The sequence below is a fragment of the Vitis riparia genome, chromosome 3 (genome assembly GCF_004353265.1).
Source record: "Vitis riparia cultivar Riparia Gloire de Montpellier isolate 1030 chromosome 3, EGFV_Vit.rip_1.0, whole genome shotgun sequence".
Taxonomy (NCBI): Eukaryota; Viridiplantae; Streptophyta; class Magnoliopsida; order Vitales; family Vitaceae; genus Vitis; species Vitis riparia.
The window spans coordinates 13,269,148-13,292,051 of record NC_048433.1 but is presented as its reverse complement, the minus strand read 5'-3'; the positions used below and the strand labels follow the sequence as shown (position 1 = coordinate 13,292,051).

The window sequence follows — 22,904 nt, the reverse complement described above, 5'->3', positions numbered from 1 at the left end:
ATTATGAACATTTTGAAGTTGCAGGTTCCTGTAGCTTCTCTAAAGATCCTCTTCCTTCAGCAACCCTTAAGTATTCTTCATCCCCTATCAGGGATAAAGGAGCAAGTTCGAGTTGTCTACCTTCTATGGAGGATTCTTTCCCCACAAATCCATCCTCTAATGATACTTACCCCTTATTTATTTATCTCAAAAGTCTTTGTGACTTGTAGGAAAGGTGCAGAACTTTGGAAAGGAAACTAGAAATTGTTGACTTTCTGAAAGGTCAGCAGGATATGCTTAAGGTTCAAGCCCCATTTTCCCGACTGGAAAATGGTGAGAATAAGCAATCTACCCCTCTGGTTGATGAAGTAAAATTGAGTGAGGATGAATGGAACAACTTTAAATTAAGAATGTATTTTCATAAGAAAGAGATGTTGTATGTACACTCCGATTGATCCCTGGATTCCTACAATGAGAATGATTATAATGATTATGTGACCAAGTTTTTAGGCTGATATCAGGATTTGCTTTACTATAATCTAAGATACACTGGAAGATAGAAAGCAGTTTGCCCATTCATTGGAATGGCTTACCCCTTACCTTAATAACTATCAGGGAAAAGAAAAAGAACTCACTCTTAACTTACTTATCTTTTTTCACTTTTTAACACTATTCGCGTTGAGAGTCGCTCTGCGAGACGTCCAGTAGTCTCTGACTTGGTTTTCGAATCCTAAGTCTCAGCCCGTTCCCAGCTCTTGGATTGAAAGATGGCTTTTTCCAGAAGTCTCTTCATCGGCCCCAAACGAGGGGGGGCAACCGCAAGGAGAGGGGGCTACCAGTCAACCAACCGGGGTCATGGAGCAAGCGGGGCCTTCCCAAATAGCCCCACCGGGCCCCTCTTCCACTGGCCTGGGGACTGTAGAACAACAGACTTTCCACTTATTAATAAGACAAGAGGAAGTAAAAAAAGAGCTGCTTAATTTTCTTAGGGCACATACAAAAATAGAGCCCAAGTTCAAATTCTCTTTAGCAAGATATCCGTTTCTTAATCCATGAAAAGGCCAAGGCCTTACCAGAAGAAAAACAAGTTTTTATTTCAGCATATCTTCAAGATTTTCATATTTATCTCTCATCCATTCCTGGTCTTCGGGTCCCAGGTTTAAAATTGGTTAAGGATATGGAATTTGATGATTCTAAGTTTTATAGAATTTTTGAAGATCCTCTTCTTTACTAGCAAGGCACCAAGCAACTATTCTACAAGTGTAATAGGAATTTTACAATCAGTCAAGTTTGCCTAGACTTGCAGTATTATAAGCCGATCAACCTCTCTTTTAAGAATGAGGAATTATTCCTAACTCCAAAGTTACTTCTAGACTATGGTTTAGTTTATCAAATTGTTTGCTCAGATCCGAATCAAGCAAATAATTTTAGGAGAAAGGTAGCCTTAGGGCTAATACAAGGTTTTAAGATGAACAAGAAGTTTGTAGATACCATCATCATCGATAAAGCTCCAGAATGGGTCTCTGATGGAAGTTTTCTGCCTACACAACATAATATTACTTTTTATTACCAAAAGAGAAGACCGACTTTATTGTCCTGCCCTCTTGAACTCTCTGATATTTGTGTTGAACCACTTATTAATTAGATCAGATACTGGAGAGCTAGGATTATTAACAGAGACTTTGAAGCATTTCCAAAGAACATGGGTTATCTCATTGCTGTAGATCCCTTTCATTAAATTTTTTGCAGTAAGAGAATTGATCCTCTACCAACCAAGTCAGCTACTGAAGATGTCAAGTTACTTGAGAAGCATCGTAAAGATTATATTCTCTCATAAGCACACTCCATTCAAGTTTTCTTTTGAATCTCCACTGACAAGCTTTAAGCCGTTTCAACACCGAAAGTATGTTTGTTTCCAGCATGTGAATCCATAGTTTGATACCATAGACACCCAGTATGAATCCACATGTTGGAGATAAACATACCTTAATAAATCTTTATTCATCTGCATAGGTCTAGCTTTAGAAGGAATATTCTTCTCACTGAAGTTTGGCTCATAAGGTAATTCTTCACTATTCACCACAACATCTTGAGAATCTGTGGATTTCCTAGACATGGTTCTAAAAATCAAACTCATTTTAAGGTCTTAATCTAGAGCCTTATAGCAGATTGACAAACCTAGTGAGTAATCATCCCAACCCTTTTACAGCCCTAAAACGTTTAACACCGGCTAACAACAGGCTCAACCCAACAGGGATCACCTTAGGCAGACTGCTACTTTTCCTAGGATAGATTAAAAACTTAAAACAAAGCCCGACTTCCCTTCTCATGGCTCTGATACCATAGAACTAACCCCTGTGGAGGATTCTTTCCCCACAAATTCATGCTCTAATGATACTAACCCCTTATTAGTTTATCTCAAAAGTCTTTGTGATTTGTAGGAAGATGCAGAACTTTGGAAAGGAAACTAGAAATGGTTGACTTTCTCAAAGGTTAGTAGGATATGCTAAAGGTTCAAGTCCTATTTTCCCTATTGGAAAATGGTGAGAATAAGCAATCCATCCCACTGGTGGATGAAGTAAAATTGAGTGAGGATGAGTGGAACAACTTTAAATTAAGAATGTGTTTTCATAAGAATTTTTATATTCATTTTAGGTCCAAGAAAACATTCAAATTCTTAGATATCATCTGTCATGGCCCCACTCTCCACTTGATATTGTCTAGTTCAAGGCTATAGTAGCACACACACGTCCCACCAACCAACACTGATTTTGCTTCTTTATTGGGCCTACACCCTAAAAAAAAGTCTTGATAGTATATTATGAAAGCCCTTCATATATGACTCTTCATCATTCACTCCTTGGGCGAGGTGGAATACTATAGTCCACCCCCTTGGGGCCCAATGTCTTCACTAGCATACTTTCAGTTGAAGATTAGGCTTTGATACCATTCTGTCATAACCCCACTCTTCATCAAATATTGTCTGATTCAAGGTTGTTGTGGTACACATATCCCACCAATCGGTTCCAATTTTACTTCTTTATTAGAACTACATCCTTAATAAAAGGCCTTAATAGTGTATTGTGAAAGCCCTTCGTATATGGCTCTTCACCATTCACTCCTCAGGCGATGTGGGATACTACATCATCAACCAATTGTTGTTATTTTAATATCTATTTACTTACAAATTTGAATTGTTAAGTAACATTTTGTTCATTTAGATGATAAGATGGGATGTATTATCGAACAACTTAAACTTATAAGCAAATGATTTTAAATAATGTCTATATTTATTTTTAAATTATTTTTAATAATTGAGGTATTGTATCTTAAATATATGAAACAACTATTTCCTTATCTTGAATTTTTATATTCATCTTAGGTTAGCGAAAATATTGAATTTCATAAATATCATCAACCAATTGTTTGTGTTTTAAAATCTATTTACTTACAAAATTGAGTTGTCCAAGAAAGTCTTATTCTTTTGGAGGGTGAGATGGGATGTATTACCTAACAACTTAAATTTATAAACAAATAGATTTTAAAGAATATATATCCATTATTTTTAATTACTAAGTTACTATATGTTAAACATATCAAACAACAATTTTGTTATCTCAAATTTGTATACACATATTAGGTCAAATGTTGAATTTCTTAGATATCATCAATCAATTATTTACGTTTTAAAATCTATTTTCTTACAAATTGGTGTTGCTACGTAACATTTTATTCATTTGGAGGATGATGAGATGTATTACTTAACAACTTAAATTTATAAGCAAATAGATTTTAAATAATGTGTATATTCATTTTTATATTATCTTTAATTGCCAAGGTACTAAATTTTATCTATATGAAATAGCAATTTCGTTATCTCAAATTTTTATATTCATCTTAAATTAGAGAAAATATAAAATTTCTTACAATGTTACAATGAGTTATTGGGCAAAGTCCCATTCATTTAGAGGATGTGATGTGATGCATTACCTAACAACTTAAATTTATAAACAAATGGATTTTAAATTATATATTTTAAATTATTAAGTTTTTGTATTTTAAACATATGAAACAACAGTCTCATTATTTTGAAAAATTTATATTCATATTGGGTTAAAGAATTTAATTTGTTAGTTAATGTCTTATTGATTTTGAGGATAAGATTAGATGTACTACCTAACAACTTCAATTTATAATAAGCAAATAGAGTTTAAATAATGTGTATATTCACTTTTATTATTAAACAATGATTTAATCATCTCAAGTTTTTATATTCATGTTAGGTTAGAGAAAATGACTTTTGGGAAAACGTGATGAAAAGATTATTAATACTCATCATTGCTGAGTGGCTGCAAGCATGATTGAGACTACTCCGGCAACCGGCACCAACCATATCTTCGTAAACCCTGTCGCATCATCATGCTTATGGGCAGCCTCAAATTATATTAAAGGGATTTTGCAGTGACTCTGGAACGCTGTAAGAACCCCATCCCTCTCCAAAGACGCTCTCATGGCCGACACCGACTCCACCGACCAACAGGAACTCCAAGCTCAATTGTTCTTTCACTTGATCAGCAAAAATCTTGTGATATTCTACTGTTAGTAATACTAACTTACAAGACAAAAATTATTTTCTTTTACCACTTAATTATTACCATAGGATGGTATTAGGGAGGCAGAATCATTGTACGCTGATTTTGAAATGTGGATAAGATTTTGGATGGGAGAGGCACATATGGAGCGGCCGAGTTCGATTCCAATAAGGTGGCTCTTAACGTTTTGATGTTAGGTTTTGACAACGACATCTGTAATGACTTTTTTGACTTGAAACTTTAATTATCAATTAAAACTTCACTTAAAAAATACAATCTTAATTAGCCATTGCAACTTCCTTTTTTAATCAAAGTCTCAATTGCCAATTGAAACCATATTTTTGTGGGAGAATGATACGAGACTCATGTGATTGAAAAGAGATCATATTGGATATAAGTTTTAAAAGGGGCATTTTGACCAAAAATTCAGAAAAACTATTGAATTTCTTAGATACTGTATTTTTATATTATTTTTAATTATTAAGATATTGCCTTTTAAATATATGAAACAACATTCAATGTTTCTTAAATATAATTCAATTTTTGATGTTTTACATAATTTTTTGTTTACTTTTTCATTTTTATAATAGAAAAAAAGTTTTTTTTTTTTTTTAAGCTACAAAGCTGCTCCTCATCTTATTGTTTACTTTTTAATTCGAGTCGTCTCTCATTCGGGTCGTCTCTCCAAAGACCCGATTATTAAGGGATTTTGCAGTGACTGTGGAACACTGTAAGAACCCCATCCCTCTCCAAAGACGCTCTCATGGCCGACACCAATTCTACCAACCAACAGGAACTCCAAGCTCAATTGTTCTTTCGCTTGATCAGCAAAGGCGACAAGGAGGTGACCGACCTCTGCAGTTCTCATCGTGAAGGCCCGCTACAGAGAATTAGTGTTTACAATGACACGGTCCTCCACATGGCCTCTCGCTTCAAACGAAGTAAACTGGTACGCGACTTACTGGAAATGTTGCCTAAAGAATGCAACCATGAACTTGCCGCTACAGAAAACAACGACGGCAGCAATGTACTCCACGAAGTAGCCGCCAGTGATACTATGAAAGATGTGGCGGAGGAGATGTTGAAGAGAGATCCAGAGTTGCTAATTGCGCGTAACGACTTAGGAGAGACGCCTATTTTTTGTGCAGCCCGCTACGGCCAAACTGAAATGTTTAAGTTTCTGGCTGAGGAAATGAAACTAACGAAACGAAATCCAGAAGATGGTAAACAGTATTTGCAGAGGAATGATAGAACAACAGTTCTTCATATTTCCATCTTCACCGAGTGTTTCGGTGAGTTCTTCTCTCAATTCATCTGCAAGTTTTTCCCTATAATATCCATTTCTATTATTAAATATAGAAATTATAGGCTATCCCAAGTGAGGATGTTTCGAGTTCTTGCAAGATGTGACAAAATAGGAGGATGATGGAAAATATGTTTGAGCTAGAAATGGAAAAATAAAAATAAGAAAAAGTCCAGAAAATAAAATTTTGAATAAATATTTTTTAAAAAAAGTTCAAGCATATATAATAGATTTTTCTTATATCATTCTCCCAATTTCTTTTTCTTCTTTTGCTCTCCTGTATATATAAACTTTAAATATTTTTCATTCTATTTTGTTTTTTTGGAAAAATGCATTTCTATACACTCAAATGAAAAGAAACCATAAAATAGGAACTCAAGTTTATAAAATACAAATTTTAAATAGTTATATAAAAATAATTAGTATTTATACATTTTTTGATCAAAAGTTAGTATCTTTGACCATTCAGGTACTACATTTTAATAATATAGGTACTACCTTTGACCCTTGACGATATAAAACGAATTATTTTTTGAGAATTTTTATTTTATAATTATTTTTTTTACATGAATGTATGAAAACTCATTATTTTCTTATTTTTTATTCTATTTTATTTATTTATTTTTCACTATTTTCAAGATAAATTAACTTTTTTTTTTTTTCTACTATATTTTACAATCCAAACAAAGCTTTAGATAATGTTTTCTAATAAACCTAAGTGCTGAAAATTTAAAAGATTAGTACATGTTCTAATGAAAGCCTTGTCTGAAGTAGCTTAACTCCTCCTTAAAGGAACTTCTTAAGAAATATCTTTAATTTCTTGAAAATAGATTTATTATTTTCATTTCATTTCTATTTTTAAAATTACTAAATCATAATAACTTCGTATAAAATACCAAAATTTTTTAGATACTTACATTGAAAAGCAATGAATGATTTATAAAAAGAAAAAAAGAAAAAAAAAAGAAAAGAAAAAAAAAATGGTTTACAAATTAAGGTTTCAAAATATTTAATTTATCTACCTTAAGTTGCAAAATTTTTAAAGATATAAGGTTCTATTTTTTTTATAAATATTGATATAATTTTTTAAATAAACTTTTAAAGAAATATTAGCTTCCCAACGCCCTTTTTGGCCAAAAGTTACTATATTGTGTAACTTTTGCTACTTTTAAGTCTTAATATTTTTCTCCAAACAACTTCTTAAATGTAATCAAAATATACAACAAAAGAGTTTTTATTATTCAAAACCTCTTTTTTAGGCCTAAAAATGGTACCAAAAACTATGTTGGTTAAGAAAATTCATAACCCACTTAAAATCATTTAAAAACTTCATATTTAATTGGTTAAGCTTGAAAGGCATGTGATGGGTTTGTACAAAGGGAGTTTATACTCTAAGGGGACATATCATGTCATGTCTTCTTTTCAAAGTTCAAAACATAAATGTTACTAGTAAAAAAAATATTAAGTTACACGTTTTAGATAATTTGCATATGCCCTTTAGTCTAGGTGCATGTCATGTGGATCTTAGAAATGGAGAAAGTATCAGGGAAAGCAAATAAAGAAAATTAAAAATTAAAAATTAAAAAGTTAATAATAAGATTAAAATCAATAAGCTTTACTTAAATATCATCTTCAAATTTATTTTTCTTTGTTTTTCTTTGTTTATAAAAATTAAATAGTTCATAAAAATTTATAAATTTTAAATAATTTTGATTTTATTTAATTAATCAAATAAGACAATTTATGTATATTTTCTTTTTCAAATATTTTTTGGGATACAAAGACAACATTAGGTCACTAATCTAACATTTTTGTTTTTTGTGTTATCTCTACAAAATTAACATGAAATAGAATTGGCCCATTTTATTGCGGAGAGCTACTCATATTTAATTGAAGAAAGAGATCAAGATTCAATGACTGCTCTTCAATATCTTGCATGCAATCCAACTGCATTTGAAAAGAAGAAAATAAAAACAAGGCGAGGATTCATGGACGAACTCATGATCTCAACAGTACCGACACAAGGACTCATGGAGATACTCATTAACTCCGGTATAGTACATTTAACTCCTTTCCTCATCAATATCTATTCTTCATTTACTCAATTACTCTTGTTTTTTTTTTTTTTTAGATAATAACATTTTTTAGAAATTCGGTATGGGCATTAACATAATTTTGGAATGCTAAATATAGTTTTATATATTTTCTCCTTTTTTTTTTTTTGAAAAATATAGTTTGGAAACAAATTAATTAGCTATCTTATAAAACAATGTATGGTTTACATTCAAGCTTTCAAGTTAATTAAACTCAATTGAACATATTTTAATGGATTTAATATTTATTTGCTCAATAAATAGAATAGAACCCATGCATGGTGTAGAATGGAACTTGAGCAAGTAAAATTTAATGTTTATAATTTATTCCATATTACAAAATGGGGCTCTAATGGATGTAATTTTTTTTCCCTCAAATTTTCCTGTCCAGTAAAATAAGGATTTGGTCTGATGGATTTGTTTAATAAAATTTGGTTCTTTTTTATATCCATTCACTATTAATTATTTACCTCAACTTCTTACAATTGTTAAGTAGTGCTTCTTTCCTTTTCTGTTACATATGTTTTTTTTTTCCCTAACAAATAGTGGCCTAAACATCTCACAATTGAAGTTCTTTTCCAGAGTGGCCCTCCAAGGACAACAGCAAGACAAGTGATGAAAGGTGAGATATGAAAAGTTTTGGTAAGCACCATACTTATTTATTTTGAAGGTTAGTGTTCTTAAAAGCTCTTGCATAAGAAATTTAAAATATAGTTAGAAATTTAAATTTTAGTGCTTCATTTGGACATACTTCCTAAGTAAAAGATTTTGTTTCAATTTAATGCATCTAGCCAAGAGGAGGAAGAATAGGATCAATCTTTTGTAAAAATGCCCCACCCATGGTCTGACCAAGAAAACCTCCTTTCTTGATTCTAATCTCATTTTTAAAAATTATATCTATTGTAACGGTCTCATCCCAATTGTGTAGATATTATTTACTTTGGGCTTAAAGGGACTCTTACAACTTTAAAATGTCTACGAGATTAAGAGAAACTCATATATATATATATATATATTCCTCTATCCTATGTGAGATATCATAAATACTCCAACCCCTCCTCCATCATATAGATACAATATCCTCGTTGTGTCTCACGAGATTGTAGGGTCAAATAGAGAAACACTTCTCATGAAGCCAAAAGAAACCCCCATTTAGGAGTCGAGGATCAACTTTGATACATTTGTAATGACTCGCTTTCAATCGTGTAGATATTAACCACTATGGACCTAAAGGGGCCCTCGCGACTTTAAAACGTGTCTACAAGGTTAAAAGAAGTCTATATATATATAGCACTAAAAACATTTTCCCTTATCCAATGTAGGGTATCATATTTATTATTTAGTGGCCTTCAAACCACCCACTGTTTCCATTTCCTATATATATAATATGAGACATCTAAATAAAAAGTAGAAACTCTAAAACAAAATGTAAACATATCTTATGTCTTTAAAAATTACTTTAATAAATTTTATAATTTGAGATAGTAAATTTTTTTATTATCTCAATTTTCAATCAATTTTTAAATCCATAACATTTTCAATATAAACCTCTAAGAAATCCTATATTATATATATATATATATAGAAACTATTACTATTTTCTACATTTAAAAATAAAAAATAATAAGTGTCTCCAATAGACAATAAGGTGTAATTTGGATAAACTTTTTGTTTCTCTTTTCTAAAATAGAAAGTAATCATAATACCTCTATAAAATATAAGAACTCTTTGAAACTTAATTCAAAAATATAATATTTTTAAAAATTGTTAAAAATATGAGATTTTTTATTAAAAAAATTACTACAAAATTTAGAAAATTTAAAAGTAATTTTTAAAAATGTAAGTTAAGTTTATATTTTTAAGAACATAAGTTAAGTTTGTACTTTTTATATAAAAGTTATTGTATTTTATATATTTTATAGAAGTTATTATTATTTTCTACCCTTCAAAATAAAAACCAAGAAGCATATCTAAATGAGCACTAAGGTATCAATTGGATATACTTCTTATTTTTTATTTTTAAAATTGAAACATAGTAGTTATTTACAAAGATTAAAATTTCTAGAAATATAATCAAAATTTCGATATATCATACTAGCCTTGATACAAAAAAAAAAAAGAAAAAAAAAAGGTTGAAATCTTTGCTTGCCAAAAATTGGCCAATATTGTCGAATATATCGATAGAATATTGGTCCACCAAGAGAAAGACCAACTGTTGATATTTATGATATTTCAACATCCCATGCAAAAAAGAAATATTAAAATAAAACTTGATTCAATTAATTAATTTGAATTATTTTAACTTACTTAATTTGACAAAATAAAGGCTAATCTTAATAGAGAAAAACACCCAAGAGGCGGGGTGAATTGGGGTTTAAAAAATTATTTTTCAAACACAATAAATTTATGCACAAGAAGCACAAATATAAATAGATAAGGTTAGAGAAAGCAAACTCAGATTTCATACTGGTTCAACACTTCCTTGCCTATGTCCACTCTCCTCAAGCTCCTAACCGAGTAAGGGTTCCACTATACTTGAAGTTTCAACCAAGCTTCTAATCACCTTTACACTTGGATTCTGGATCCAATGGGTTCTTACACAATCCCTTCAAATCTCTACTCACTTGAAGCTTTTAACACTCAAATAGTAAGCTTAAATCTCTCAACCAAACTCAACAAGGGCTCAAATACAACTTAAAAGCTAAGAAAAATCACAAGGGTGCACTAAGGAATATGCAAATGAAGGTTTAATGCACCAAAGAAAGAATGAGAGCTTTTGCAGCAAGAACAAGTAGGTAAACAAATAAATGTAGGTGTTCTCTTACTCATAAATGAAGTTAGCTCTCAGTTTATAGGTTTCTAGCATTGGGAGCCAAAATGCCAAAAAACAGGCTAGGTTGATTGAGTTGGGGGTCAATTGGTTCACTAGCCGTTGGGCATTAAATGCATGGCAGGTGACCATTAGGCCTCAATCGGACTTCGATCGGGAAGATATATCCCTTGACCAAGAAAAAAAGGCTATTGGAAGAGAGAAAAGATTTTTTGCATCTCTCGATTGAAACTCGATCGGGAAAGTGTAATTGATAGATCGGTACCCTAGTTGATTGAGCCCGTTGGCCACTACCTCAGTCGGTTCACCTTTTTTGGCCCAAAAACCTATCTTTTTTTTTTTTTTTCTCTTCTAACACTTGGCAAGGTCTTTAAGTAAATTAATATACCAATTTTTAAAAGATTTGCCTAAGGTTCATTTGATAAAACTCGGGTTTTTGATGGAAATGTAACTTTAATGCATAAATCGAGTTTTAAAAAATGTATGAAAATATATGAAAATCCCAAGTGCACTCATGCATTCATCTTACATATGTTTCTTATGATTAAAGGTCTCCCAAATGCCTTGATCTTGCATCCATTGAATCTTTTGATGAATTTCCAAACAAATACCTGAAATTGTTTATAATTCAAATCAATTAGCCACTTAACCATGATTTACTATCATCAAAACATGATTAAGAGAACCCTTGGGCTAACAATATCTCCCTTTTTTATGATGAAAAACCTTGGTTATCTAGGAGGAAAAAAAATCTTACCCTTAAACCAATCATGGATTAACAATCAAAATTTAAGAATTGAAAACAAAAAGATCAAGACATGTTAGAGAGTATTGCAACAAAAAACAATACAAGTCATCAAATATATAGGCATATCATATATCATAAGTCAAATGTATCAGTAGATCATATGTCCAATCAAACTAACATAACTAAACATAAGCAATGTATGATCCAATAAAGATGATATGCATGTAAGAGTCTCCTATATCTAGCCTCCTAGATCTTAAAATATCTCCCCCTTTAGTAACATAAAAAAAGAACAAAGGAGGTGCCCAACGAATCAAGGTTGAGGAGGTGGAGGTGGAAACGCGGAACTCAAGTAGGCCATAATGTCCTCATGCTATGCACCACACAATCCTTAATGCAATCAATTTTCTATTGAAGATACTTAAACTGAGAAGTGAACCCAGTTTGATACTTGTCCATCCTATCCTCCATAGAATAAAATCATGTGTCACTAACCATTGCAATCTCCACCATGCAAGTACCAAGAAAGCTAATTTGAGCAAATATATCCATCCAAGGAGCATGGTCAAGAGTATAAGGTACTTGAGGTTATGGTATCTTAGTATAGGTGGGCTCAGTGAATGTTGGTCTAGAGAAGGAGGGCTCGGTGTACAATGGTTGAGTAGATGGTCCGTCTATAAAAGCCGACTAAGTCATCACCGGCTCAAAAAAAAGTGGACTCAAACTAAACACCCCCGATCTATAAAGGAATTTCTGTCCGAAGTGAGGGAATATCAAGCTTGAGCCCTCTCTACTAGTAGCCACTCGGAGGGTCTAGTCCACCCTGAGGGTCTACTCCACTCTTCATCTCCTTAATCCCTGCCTCTCTCTTAACTCTAAGGTGTGTCTATCTTGTCCTCGTGGCTATGCTCTCTTTGCTTTTCTGATCCAAAAACCATTTGGAGTCTTCTCACATTTCATTCGCCCCATGGATTGATCATCATATCTATCATATGTATCATATGTATAGGGATCCTCAAAGTTCGTCTCTCTGCTAAGATCAATGCTAGCATCCTTGAATACTTGGGAAAGGAAGCGATCATAGGGGAGCAAGCACTCGAGTGGTGCTCTCACAACATGCAATCATATGCATCATATAGATATATACTTAGAAAATGATCATTTTTTTTTTTTACCAAAAATCAAAATTCCCTTGCCATTGGCCATAAAAAATTAGGGAATTCATCAAAAATCCTAAGTACACCCATGCATTCATCTTACATATGTTTCTTATGATTAAAGGTCTTCAAATGTCTTGATCTTGCATCCATTAAGTCATTTGATGAATTTCCAAACAAACACCTGAAATTCTTTATAATTCAAACCAATTAGCCACTTAACCATGGTTTGTTATCATCAAAACGCGATTAAGAGAACCTTTGGGCTAACAAATTTTATTTGTAAATTTCATTGCCCTATCATCCAAAATATAAAAACTATCATAATAATCTTCTTAATGAATATGTTTATATATTTTTTGTATAATAATTAAATATCAAAAAACTAAAATTTATAAATAAAATTATTAAAAATTTTAAATTAAAATATTATGCATATATCATTATTTCTTTTATATCCTTAAATATATTTAAACTAAATACTTCATAAATTTTATCGTACATAATTCCTTAGAGGAAAACAAATTAAAAAAACACACATGGGTAGCTTCTCACTGCAATTTGTAACTACACAAATGTTATTAATAGGTTTTGCAAATTGCTTCTCAAACTACATGGATTCTTTCTTGAACATACATCGATTGTTGATTGATCAACATCTCAATACTCAACACAAACCTATTGATAAGCTAAAAAAGGCTTCAATTGTTCTTTTAGATTTCATAGAAGAAAAATTGAGGATATCGATTTATTATTTTATTGAATTTTGAATTTGAGTCATTAATGTGTATGGGTAAATCTAGACCATTGAATAAAGAAATGAAGAAACAAAACTTAGTTATAGAAAGGAATGAGAGTTAAATATGTAAATCATAATAATCAAGTACAAAGTAATGATGTTTTCTAAACCATATGATACCAATTTCTAATGGATGACAAAAAATCCCTCATAAATCTATATTTAAATTCAAAGTTATTAAGTGATTATTGAAAATGGTATTTGAAAATTTTATAAGTTATATATATAATTTTTTGTTCAAAAATATTTGGTTCTATAAATTAAGTTATGATAGGTTACATAAGTTGTATAGGAGATTATTAAATAATTTAGGTATATAACTTTCAGCCATGCTATGTGAAATTTTGGGTAGATAAATAATTATATGATTAGGAGTGACCAAAAGGGGAATCCTTCACATGCACATATTCTAGAACCCATTTTTATTTTACTCAAAGTGAAAGAAGGAAAATTTAAAAAATAAATATTTTCATACAAAGATCACACTTTTAAAGAACAACTCTAAGGTATAAACAAATAGATATCATACCAAGGCAATGTTGAATAAATTAAATATATATATATATATATATATATATATATATATATAAAATGATATTTCAATACAAAGGCAATGTAGAAAAGAAATGAAACTATTTTTCCTTGTGACTATTTCTCATTTTTGGCAATTACCCTATTTTTAATAACTTTAAATGGCCTTTAAAAATATCAAAAAAAGAGAAAAGGAAAAAAAAATCTTTTTTGTAGATCCATCTACGCACTACTAGTAAAAAAAATTGTAAAATATTCCTCACCCTTTATAACCGATTAAATTACAAATGTATTATTGAAAGCTATTGTGGTTGGATTAATATGTACTATTAGACTTCAATTACCCTCTTCAATATAATAATATTTCTTACCTAAACATCATATAATACTAGATTATTTACTTGTGATACATTTTTATATTTCAATATATTATGTAAAAGTAATCCACCATGTCTCGTATTATTGAAAGCAGATTCTATTCACTTCAAGGACTCGTTAAGCTTTTGGTAAAGAATGATACATCATGGCATGCTAGTGTTAATTCTCAACAAGTTGGCTTAGGTGAGACTAAGGAGTTGGATATAGAAAAGGAAGAAAAAATATCCCAAGAAATTGAAGGACAAAACTCCCAAGAAAAGAAAGGAGAAAATTTCCAAGAAAATGAAGGTCGAAACTACCAAGAAAGTTCAACAAACTACAAGTACAAGAAGAGTGATGAAGCTCCATTATTTTTGGCAACAATGTCAAACATTCAAGACATTGTTGAAGAAACACTGGTTTGTCATCCTCAAGCACTTCAGCATATTAATAGGGAGGGAATGAACATACTACATGTGGCAATCCTTCACCGTCATATTGAAATTTTTGATATAGTGGCAAAATCTGAATTGCTTGCAAGAAGTCTATTATCAGCTACAGATAACAAAGGGAACTCCTTACTACATATGGTTGGCCTAAAAAGAAAAAGTCAAGCTAGTGAAAAGATGCAAAGCCCTGCATTCCAGCTACAAAAAGAGTTGTTGTTGTTTAAGGTGCACTTCTACTTACCCATTAATGATAACCATAAACATAGTGCTCATGCGTACACTTGTGGCAAGTCATTTGATTATTAATCTTCATTACTAATAATAATAATAATAATAATAATAATAATAATAATAATAATAAATTATTAAGTAATGGATGAAAAATATGCATCCAAGTTAGGAAAATGACAAGGTACTTATTAGGTACTAAATTTCAAATTTGAGTCATTAATGTATTTAATAAAATTTATATCATTAGATTCCAAATAAAACCAAGGTACTAAGAAATAAAACCTAGATGCAGTAAATAAGTCTTAATTAAATAGTGTTAGGGTTTTAACTATACCAACCTAAGATAATTGCCTAGGGGAGGGTGAATAGGATGATGGTTGCTTTTAACAAATTTAAATATAAAGAGCAAGTGACCATTGTATATAATAATATAACAAGTATAATGAAATGCAATTGAATATAAAGTAAAGAAAGTAAAGGAAAAGAGAAATGCAAACTTAAGATTTTATAGTGGTTCAAGCAACCTAGCATATATCCACTCTCTTTAAGGTTCAATCCCAAGCTTGAGATTCCACTATCCCAAAGCTTCTAAATCAAGCCTTCAAGGTTTACACTTGGATTAATTAGCTTCAGTGGGCACTTATATTTTTCATCGAGAAATGCCTTACTCTTGAAGATCTCCAAGAGATACCTCACACTTGGTAGACCTTAAGTGATACCTCACACTTAAATTTTTCCCTCAAGTGATACCCTACAATTGAGCCCAACTCACAAGGTATATAAAATAATATTCAATAAGAATAAAACTTCTATTTTACAATTTTTGCATAATGGATTATAAGGAAAATAAGGTTGAATGGTGCACTAAGATGAACTCTTTAAGTACACTTTAAAAACACTCCTTCAAGCTTAAATAATATTTAAGAATCATTTAGAACTCTTTCCCATTAATACAAGAATCTTGGAGCCTTTAAATAAGAGTTGGAAACCTAAATTAGTCATGCTTGTTAAGCACAGTTTAGGTTTAACAAGTCGATGAACCGATCGACCAACTATTAGCCATTGCGATTATTACTAGCCAATTGGCTCAACTAGTTGAGGCTTAACCTCAATGGTTGAACACATGCTATTAAAAGAAACAAAGTGCAAGTGCACCTTAACTGAACATGTTCCTCCTTACCCCAACTGATTGCACTATAAAGTGTATAAAAGACCTAGTTTGAGGCTTGGAACCTCTAATAACTTATATTCAACTTCATAAATCTTTTAAAACAAGTTTAGAAAGAATTAGATTCATAGTTTTAATCAAGAACATGAAATCAGTTAGTTTATAAGAGAATAAAATCGATTTTGATACTTAGATGAATTTATGTGCTTCAATTAAAAAAAAGTAATGTAATATGAACCTAGTGCACTAGCAACTTTACAAAAAGATCCTAGATAATAGGTCTTTATTCCTTTTCTCTTTGAAGTTTTCTCCTTCTTCTTGATTTTCCTCTGACTTGATATTTCTTTTATTGCTTCTTTAGATATCTTTTTGTCTAAATATACTTAGAATAAATCATTAGTGTCAAACTTTGTTTTATTATCATCAAAACCAAAATTAACCAAACTTTAGTTTCACAATCTCCTCCTTTTTGAGATGACAAAATCAAAGTTGCTCAAATACTTCCCCCTTAATATATGCTCCTTGATTTTTAGAAAATGTTCAATTTTAAGAATCTTAAGGATTAAATTTAAGGTGCTAAAAAATAATATAACCAAATATTAACAACACAAAGAGCAATTAGCAATTGGTAAGATAACAAATAGGATGCATGCATGTATATAATAATTGAAGTATGAAGCATCAATATTCAAGATTGCTGAAACAAATATTATCATCCTAGTACTATAATAACTTATTACTAATTTTCCTCCTTTTTGTCATCAACAAAAAGTCTCAATTAAGTATGATAAGAGAATTTATTAATCAATCATAAATGATGTCACAAAAAATAAATAATAAGCATAACATCATTTTTCCTCTTTTTCTTTTTCATTTGAAAATATATTTCAAATAAAAATTTTCTCAATCTTAGAGCATTTTCCAATTTAAAGCATGGTTTGCTAAAAATGGTAAGGGAATGAAATATTTTTCATTTAAAGCATATCGTTATTTCCCAACATATGCAATTTAAAAGATGCAACACATAACATGCATAATTTAACATCATTAAAACATGCAAGCATGTGATCATTTTATTTCACCTAAGGTTTTCATAAATGATGACTTCTTCTTAATACAAGCCTTGGGATAGCAATTATGTCAATTTCATTAAAATGATTTTTCTTTGTATGATCATAATTCAATTCATTTTCAATTGTTCTTTATGAAAAAAATTCAAACCAATAGGATAAGATAGAAAAAACAATTTGAACCATTTCTAAACTTCTTATGCCAATTTGATAATCCTTTTCATGATGATTGACACTATATCCATTCCTTTAGAAGAGTTTTTGATTCTTTAGAAATTAAAAAAAATCATTTAGGAATTTAATTCTAAATCTAATTACATCATGTCATGCTTATAAGGACTCTATTCTAGCAGATGACATATAGTTTTAGCATTTAATTACGCATTTTTCTTTTCTTTCTCATTTCACTCATGGATTGACTTTGGAATGGATACCTCATTTTCAATTTTAGTTGGAATATTATATCTATTTTGAATGACTTTCCATAAATCAAAATCAATAGACTTTAAAAACCAAGTCATTTTTGTTTTTGAATACCTATAATCATATCTGAAAAAGAATAGGATATCTATTTTTGTTTTCAATTTTAGTTGGAATGTGACATCTATTTTGAACTGAAAAACCTCCCATGAGTAGAGACTTAGGTTGATTTGCTATTCCTTACATATTATTAAGTTTTAAGCAAAAGACATTACTTTGATATCAATTGTTATGATTCTAGTTATACCAACTTAAGGTAATCACCCTAGAAGAGAGAGAGAGGGGAGGGAAAGTTGAATAAGGTGATGATCACTTTTTATAAATTTAAACTTACAAATCAAGTGACAATTGTAGCAATTGCATATAAAGTAAAGAGAGTGAGGGAAGAAAGAAATGTGAACTTAAGATTTTATAGTGATTTGAAGCAACTCAACCTATATCCATTCTCCTCGAGTTTCAATCCAAGCTTAAGGTTCCACTATATTTATGCTTCCAAACCAAGCCTTTATACTTTACTCTTGGATTTACTAGTTCTAATGGGCACATATAATTTTTCTTTAGTGATACCTCACTCTTTAATAGATGTCTCTAATAGGCACTTATAATTTTTCTTAAGTGATACCTCATTGTTGAAGAGATGTCTCACTCTTAAAGATCCCCAAGTGACACTCCACACTTGGACAAACCTAAGTGATACCTCACACTTAAATTTTTCACTAAATTGATACCTTATACAATTAAGCCTAACTCACAAGATGTATAAGAAAAAATTTGATAAGAATAAAACTTCTAGTTTACAATTTTGGTACAATGGAATATACAAAAACTAGAATTGAATGGTGTACTTGTTAGGATTGAGCCCTATAAAGCATGACATAATGTAACAAATTGAGATTCATTTATAAATTTATTTATCTATGTTTTTTGGTTTCTGATATGCATTAATTGGTTATTTGAGCATACATGCTCACATCACTTGCATTGTATATGACTTGGGTGCATTAGGAGTTGCACAAAAGATCCATGTCACGGGTTCCTTGTAGAGTGATAAGTAGTCCACAATTAGTTCATGGATTTGGGAAATCCATGCGAGACTGTAGTGCATTATCTCCTAATTGGAGGGATGACTTGTCTTGGTTATCAGGATGGTTTTTCCATAGTGAGTGTTCTAGTGTATGCAATGCACACTGGATAGGACTAATGGTGAATTATGATGTAAGACTATTAATTAATTATCATGATTCACCAAGCTACTATACTGCATAGACTCTCAACCTTGGGAAGGTATTGAGTCTTTGACCCATGGGTGAGACCTTAAGGTGGTCACATATCCTTATGGATGGAGTCATTATTGATGGAGGCTAGTGGTGGTAACAGGTATTCTCAATAGAGGCGCCATAATATCTTATGGGTTTAAGATAGTGTGTCCCCTTAGGTGATTCAAAGGACATGTGATCTAGAAGACTTTGGTCATAACATTTCCATTAGTGGAAATTTGACATATGCTTTTTGAAGGTAGAGTATGTCAATTAATCATATAATAAGTGAGATATGTAATTCAAGGATTGGAAGGGTAATCTTGATAGGTGATATAACATTAACTTATTAGATTATAGATACCAGTTCATGGGGAGTACTCTACATGCAATGGACTATTGGTCACAAACCCAAGCTTTGTCTCATTGTTATTTACATAGGATACTAAAATGTAGTTGATTCTCTATCGTGGGATCTTGAATCAACTTCAAAAGTGAATTCTTATGGAATTAATTCTCTTATGGGTTCCAATGGTTCCTGCTCAAGCTCATATACCTTGATGACATTGTCTATGAGAGTTGGATTGGCTTTAGGTTCATTTTTATGCATACAAACATTTTGATAATTACATAAGATTGCACATGAGTTAGTGAACAAGGTCTCTAAATTGGGTTAATTAATTTATTAGATAGCCCTATTACACTAATTAATCAATTAGGAACCTTTTTAGTCTAGATTAAGTGACCCAAGCCCCTAATGGGCTCAAGTAGCTTAAGCTTATGGAGAACCTTATAAATGCCCATTTAGGAAGGGTTTCTAGAGACTTGTCTTCCATCTTCAGAGAAAGAGTCATAGCCTCTACCCTTCTTTTCTTCCCATCGGTTGAGTGCCAAGATTTAAGGAAGAGCCATTGAGCGGATGACCGTGGGTCTATGAGAGTTCCAACGACTTCATTCAAATACTTCACTGCATGGACTTGATTTGAAAATATTCAAATTAAGTTCAAGTTTTCTTTTTTGATATCTAAATCTTATTATTGTTTAAAATTGCCTGTTTTCTCTAAATATAGGATTTAGATAAAGCCTGGGAAAGATTTGCATGTACCTAAACTGATTTGGGTGCAGGGAACAGAGAAATATGAGTTTTCCTATAGTACTAAGATGAAATACAAGTTTGAAAGCAAGTCACTTTGAAAACACTTTAAAAAGGCTTAAATAATATTTAAGAATGATTTAAAACTTTTTCCTAATCAATATAAGAAATTTGAAATGTTCAAATAGGATTTAGAAACTCAAACTAGTTGTTAGACACAGTCTAGGTTCGACCAATCAATTGGCTACTAGTTATTGGGGTTACTAAATCAAGCCTAACTGGCTTAATCGGTTTCTCTCTACTTCAACCCATCATATTGTAAAGTGTATAAAAGACCCTAGATAGTTTGAGGCCTGGAATTCCTGGAAACTTTTATTCAACTTCATAAACCCTTTAAAAATTCTTAGGAAGGATTAGATTCAAGAAAATAAAATCTATTTAGACATTTGGATGATTTTATGTACTTCAATAAAAATGTAATGTGCTATGAACCTAGTGCACCAACAGTTTTACAAAGAGATCCTAAGGAATAGGTTTTGACTCTTCTTCTCTTTGAGGTTTTTTCCTTTTTCTTAATTTTTATTTGATTTAGTATATTATTTATTGCTTTTTTGAAAATCTTCTTACATAAACATACTTAGGATAAATTATTAGTTTTAAATTTTGTTTTATTATTATCAAAACCGAGACCGGTTTCACAAATAGAGATAAATAGAACCTTTTTAACAAATATAAATATAAATAAGATCATCTTTACCACCTATCAATTTTTTTTTTGGCCATCACTTTTGTGTATGATATGAAAATTAACTTTTCAATGTTGTAAAATGATCCTTCAAGTTATCACTATAGGCTTTTTTAGGCTTACACAAGGTTAAATTAATGTATAGAGAAAATAAACAATACACCAATGAGATTCAAACTCAAGACCAAGCTACTCTTACCATGTTAAAATCCACTAATTGACCTTAAAGTTTAAGTTATTAGAAAATTACTAAAGAAAGAAAAAAGTATTAAAAAATAATTTTCTCATTTTTGTTTTAATATATAAAATATAAAATGTAAAAATAAAATATAATTAAAATTAATAAAAAAAACTTGAATATTTTGAAATTATTTAATCCTTAGATAAGAGTTAAAATAAGTAAAATGAGTTTAAAGTAATATGTAAAAATGATTTTTGATTTTAAATCTTTTTTTTTTTTCACTTTTTATTTCCTTATACTTTTTCTCTCTATTTTTCTCCACTTCCCTCAAATTATTTAAGAATCGTCTAAGAATCAAACACAACCTAAAAGTTCATGAATAATTACTTTGAAGGTTTTTTTTTCCCTAATATTTTTAATTTAGTCTAATGATAAATGGAGGGATTAGAAAGAACAAAAATGCTTGTATGTGTCACATTAGAATAACGGTGCTACTTGTGATTGAATGTGTGGGTGCAGAAAGTGAAGTCAGCCTGTAAGATGCATTTGACCAAGCCTCTCAACAAAGATAACCAGACTGCTGAAGAATTATTTGCTGCTAGGAATGAGAGACTCCATCGAGATGCCAAGGAATGGCTAATGCGCACCACTGAGAATTGCACCATTCTTTCTATTTTCATAGCCACTGTTGCCTTTGCAGCAGCCTACACGGTACCAGGCGGTCCTAATCAAGACACCGGTATTCCAATCCTTAACTGTAAACCCTTCTTTGTGGTTTTCATATTAGCTGATGTGTTCTCCCTCACTTTGGCTTTGACATCTGTGGGTAAATTTCTCTCCATCCTTACATCCTCATTTCCACTACAAGACTTCGAAACATATCTTTTTAAGAAGCTGACACAGGGAATTATATGTATGATCCTCTCGGTCTCAATGATGGCGGTGGCGTTTGGAGCAACAATCATCCTGATCATGACACATAGTAGGAAAAATGCTGTTTGGAGTGTGGTTGGATTTCTTCCTGTCCCCATTTTTTTTCTCTCATATTCACCTCTACGTTCAGCAGTCCTGGGACGTTGCACAGAATCTTCCAAAAATTTTGTTGCAAAATTCCTCCAAGGTGTTGCCATTGGGGTTCGAATATTCGTCTTTGTCCTCTTTTATTGTTTATATCTAGCTTTCAAAGGACTGTTCTGGACCGTGAAAAAGGCTTTTCGTTGGATTTGTGGGAATAAATCCGATACCCAATCTCCACAGCCGACTGAAGCTCCTATTTCTCAAGTTTTAAAGAAGAAACATAATTTCGTTTCAGAACTTTTTTCAGAGCATGTTGTCCTCTCTTCTTTTTCTATAAAGCAACAGAACTTGCCTGCGTAAGGTTAATAATTAGCATATTGAGAGTGTAGTATTAGTTGCTGACTCATTCTGATGCATGTATGTTTTAAATTTTAATTTTAGAGACTATATATATATATATAGAGAGAGAGAGAAGGTTTTCTTACTCCTTCCAAGCATTTCTCTCAGAAAAATGTTCATTTGTTCATTTGTATCAAAACACCCTTTTAGTCTTGAAAATACCAAAAAATTAAAGTTCATTTGTTCTAATTTTCTCTTCATTCTACCTATATATGACTTTTAAAAAGTGCACTATCATTTCCAAACCCAATGTTTCTTGATACTTCCATTTGACTATTACCCTTTGAATCAAGTACTAAATGCTACCCATTCCTTATTTTCCTCATTCTATTGGCAAACATATCCCCATAAGTTTTGTCCCTTCCGATCTTCTTATTAAGTTTCAATAGTTGAGCAAACAACCCCCATACCAAATTTTATATTCAT

At 31.1% G+C, this 22,904-nt stretch overlaps 1 protein-coding gene across 2 annotated transcripts; it reads left to right on the top strand.

Annotated features, from left to right (window-relative positions):
- Positions 1-5,286: 5,286 nt before the first annotated feature.
- Positions 5,287-22,482, top strand: LOC117910900. 2 transcript variants are annotated; one of them, XM_034825079.1, is made up of 5 exons: positions 5,287-5,863; positions 7,726-7,926; positions 8,550-8,589; positions 14,505-15,063; positions 21,582-22,482. In XM_034825079.1, exons 1-5 carry the CDS (start codon positions 5,335-5,337, stop codon positions 22,437-22,439), a joined length of 2,187 nt encoding a protein of 728 aa, XP_034680970.1. In that variant the 5' UTR covers positions 5,287-5,334; the 3' UTR covers positions 22,440-22,482. The 2 variants fall into 2 exon arrangements, with proteins under 2 accessions (XP_034680970.1, XP_034680971.1); XM_034825080.1 differs by having other exon boundaries at positions 14,505-14,959; positions 21,582-21,663.
- The last annotated feature ends 422 nt before the right edge of the window (positions 22,483-22,904 follow it).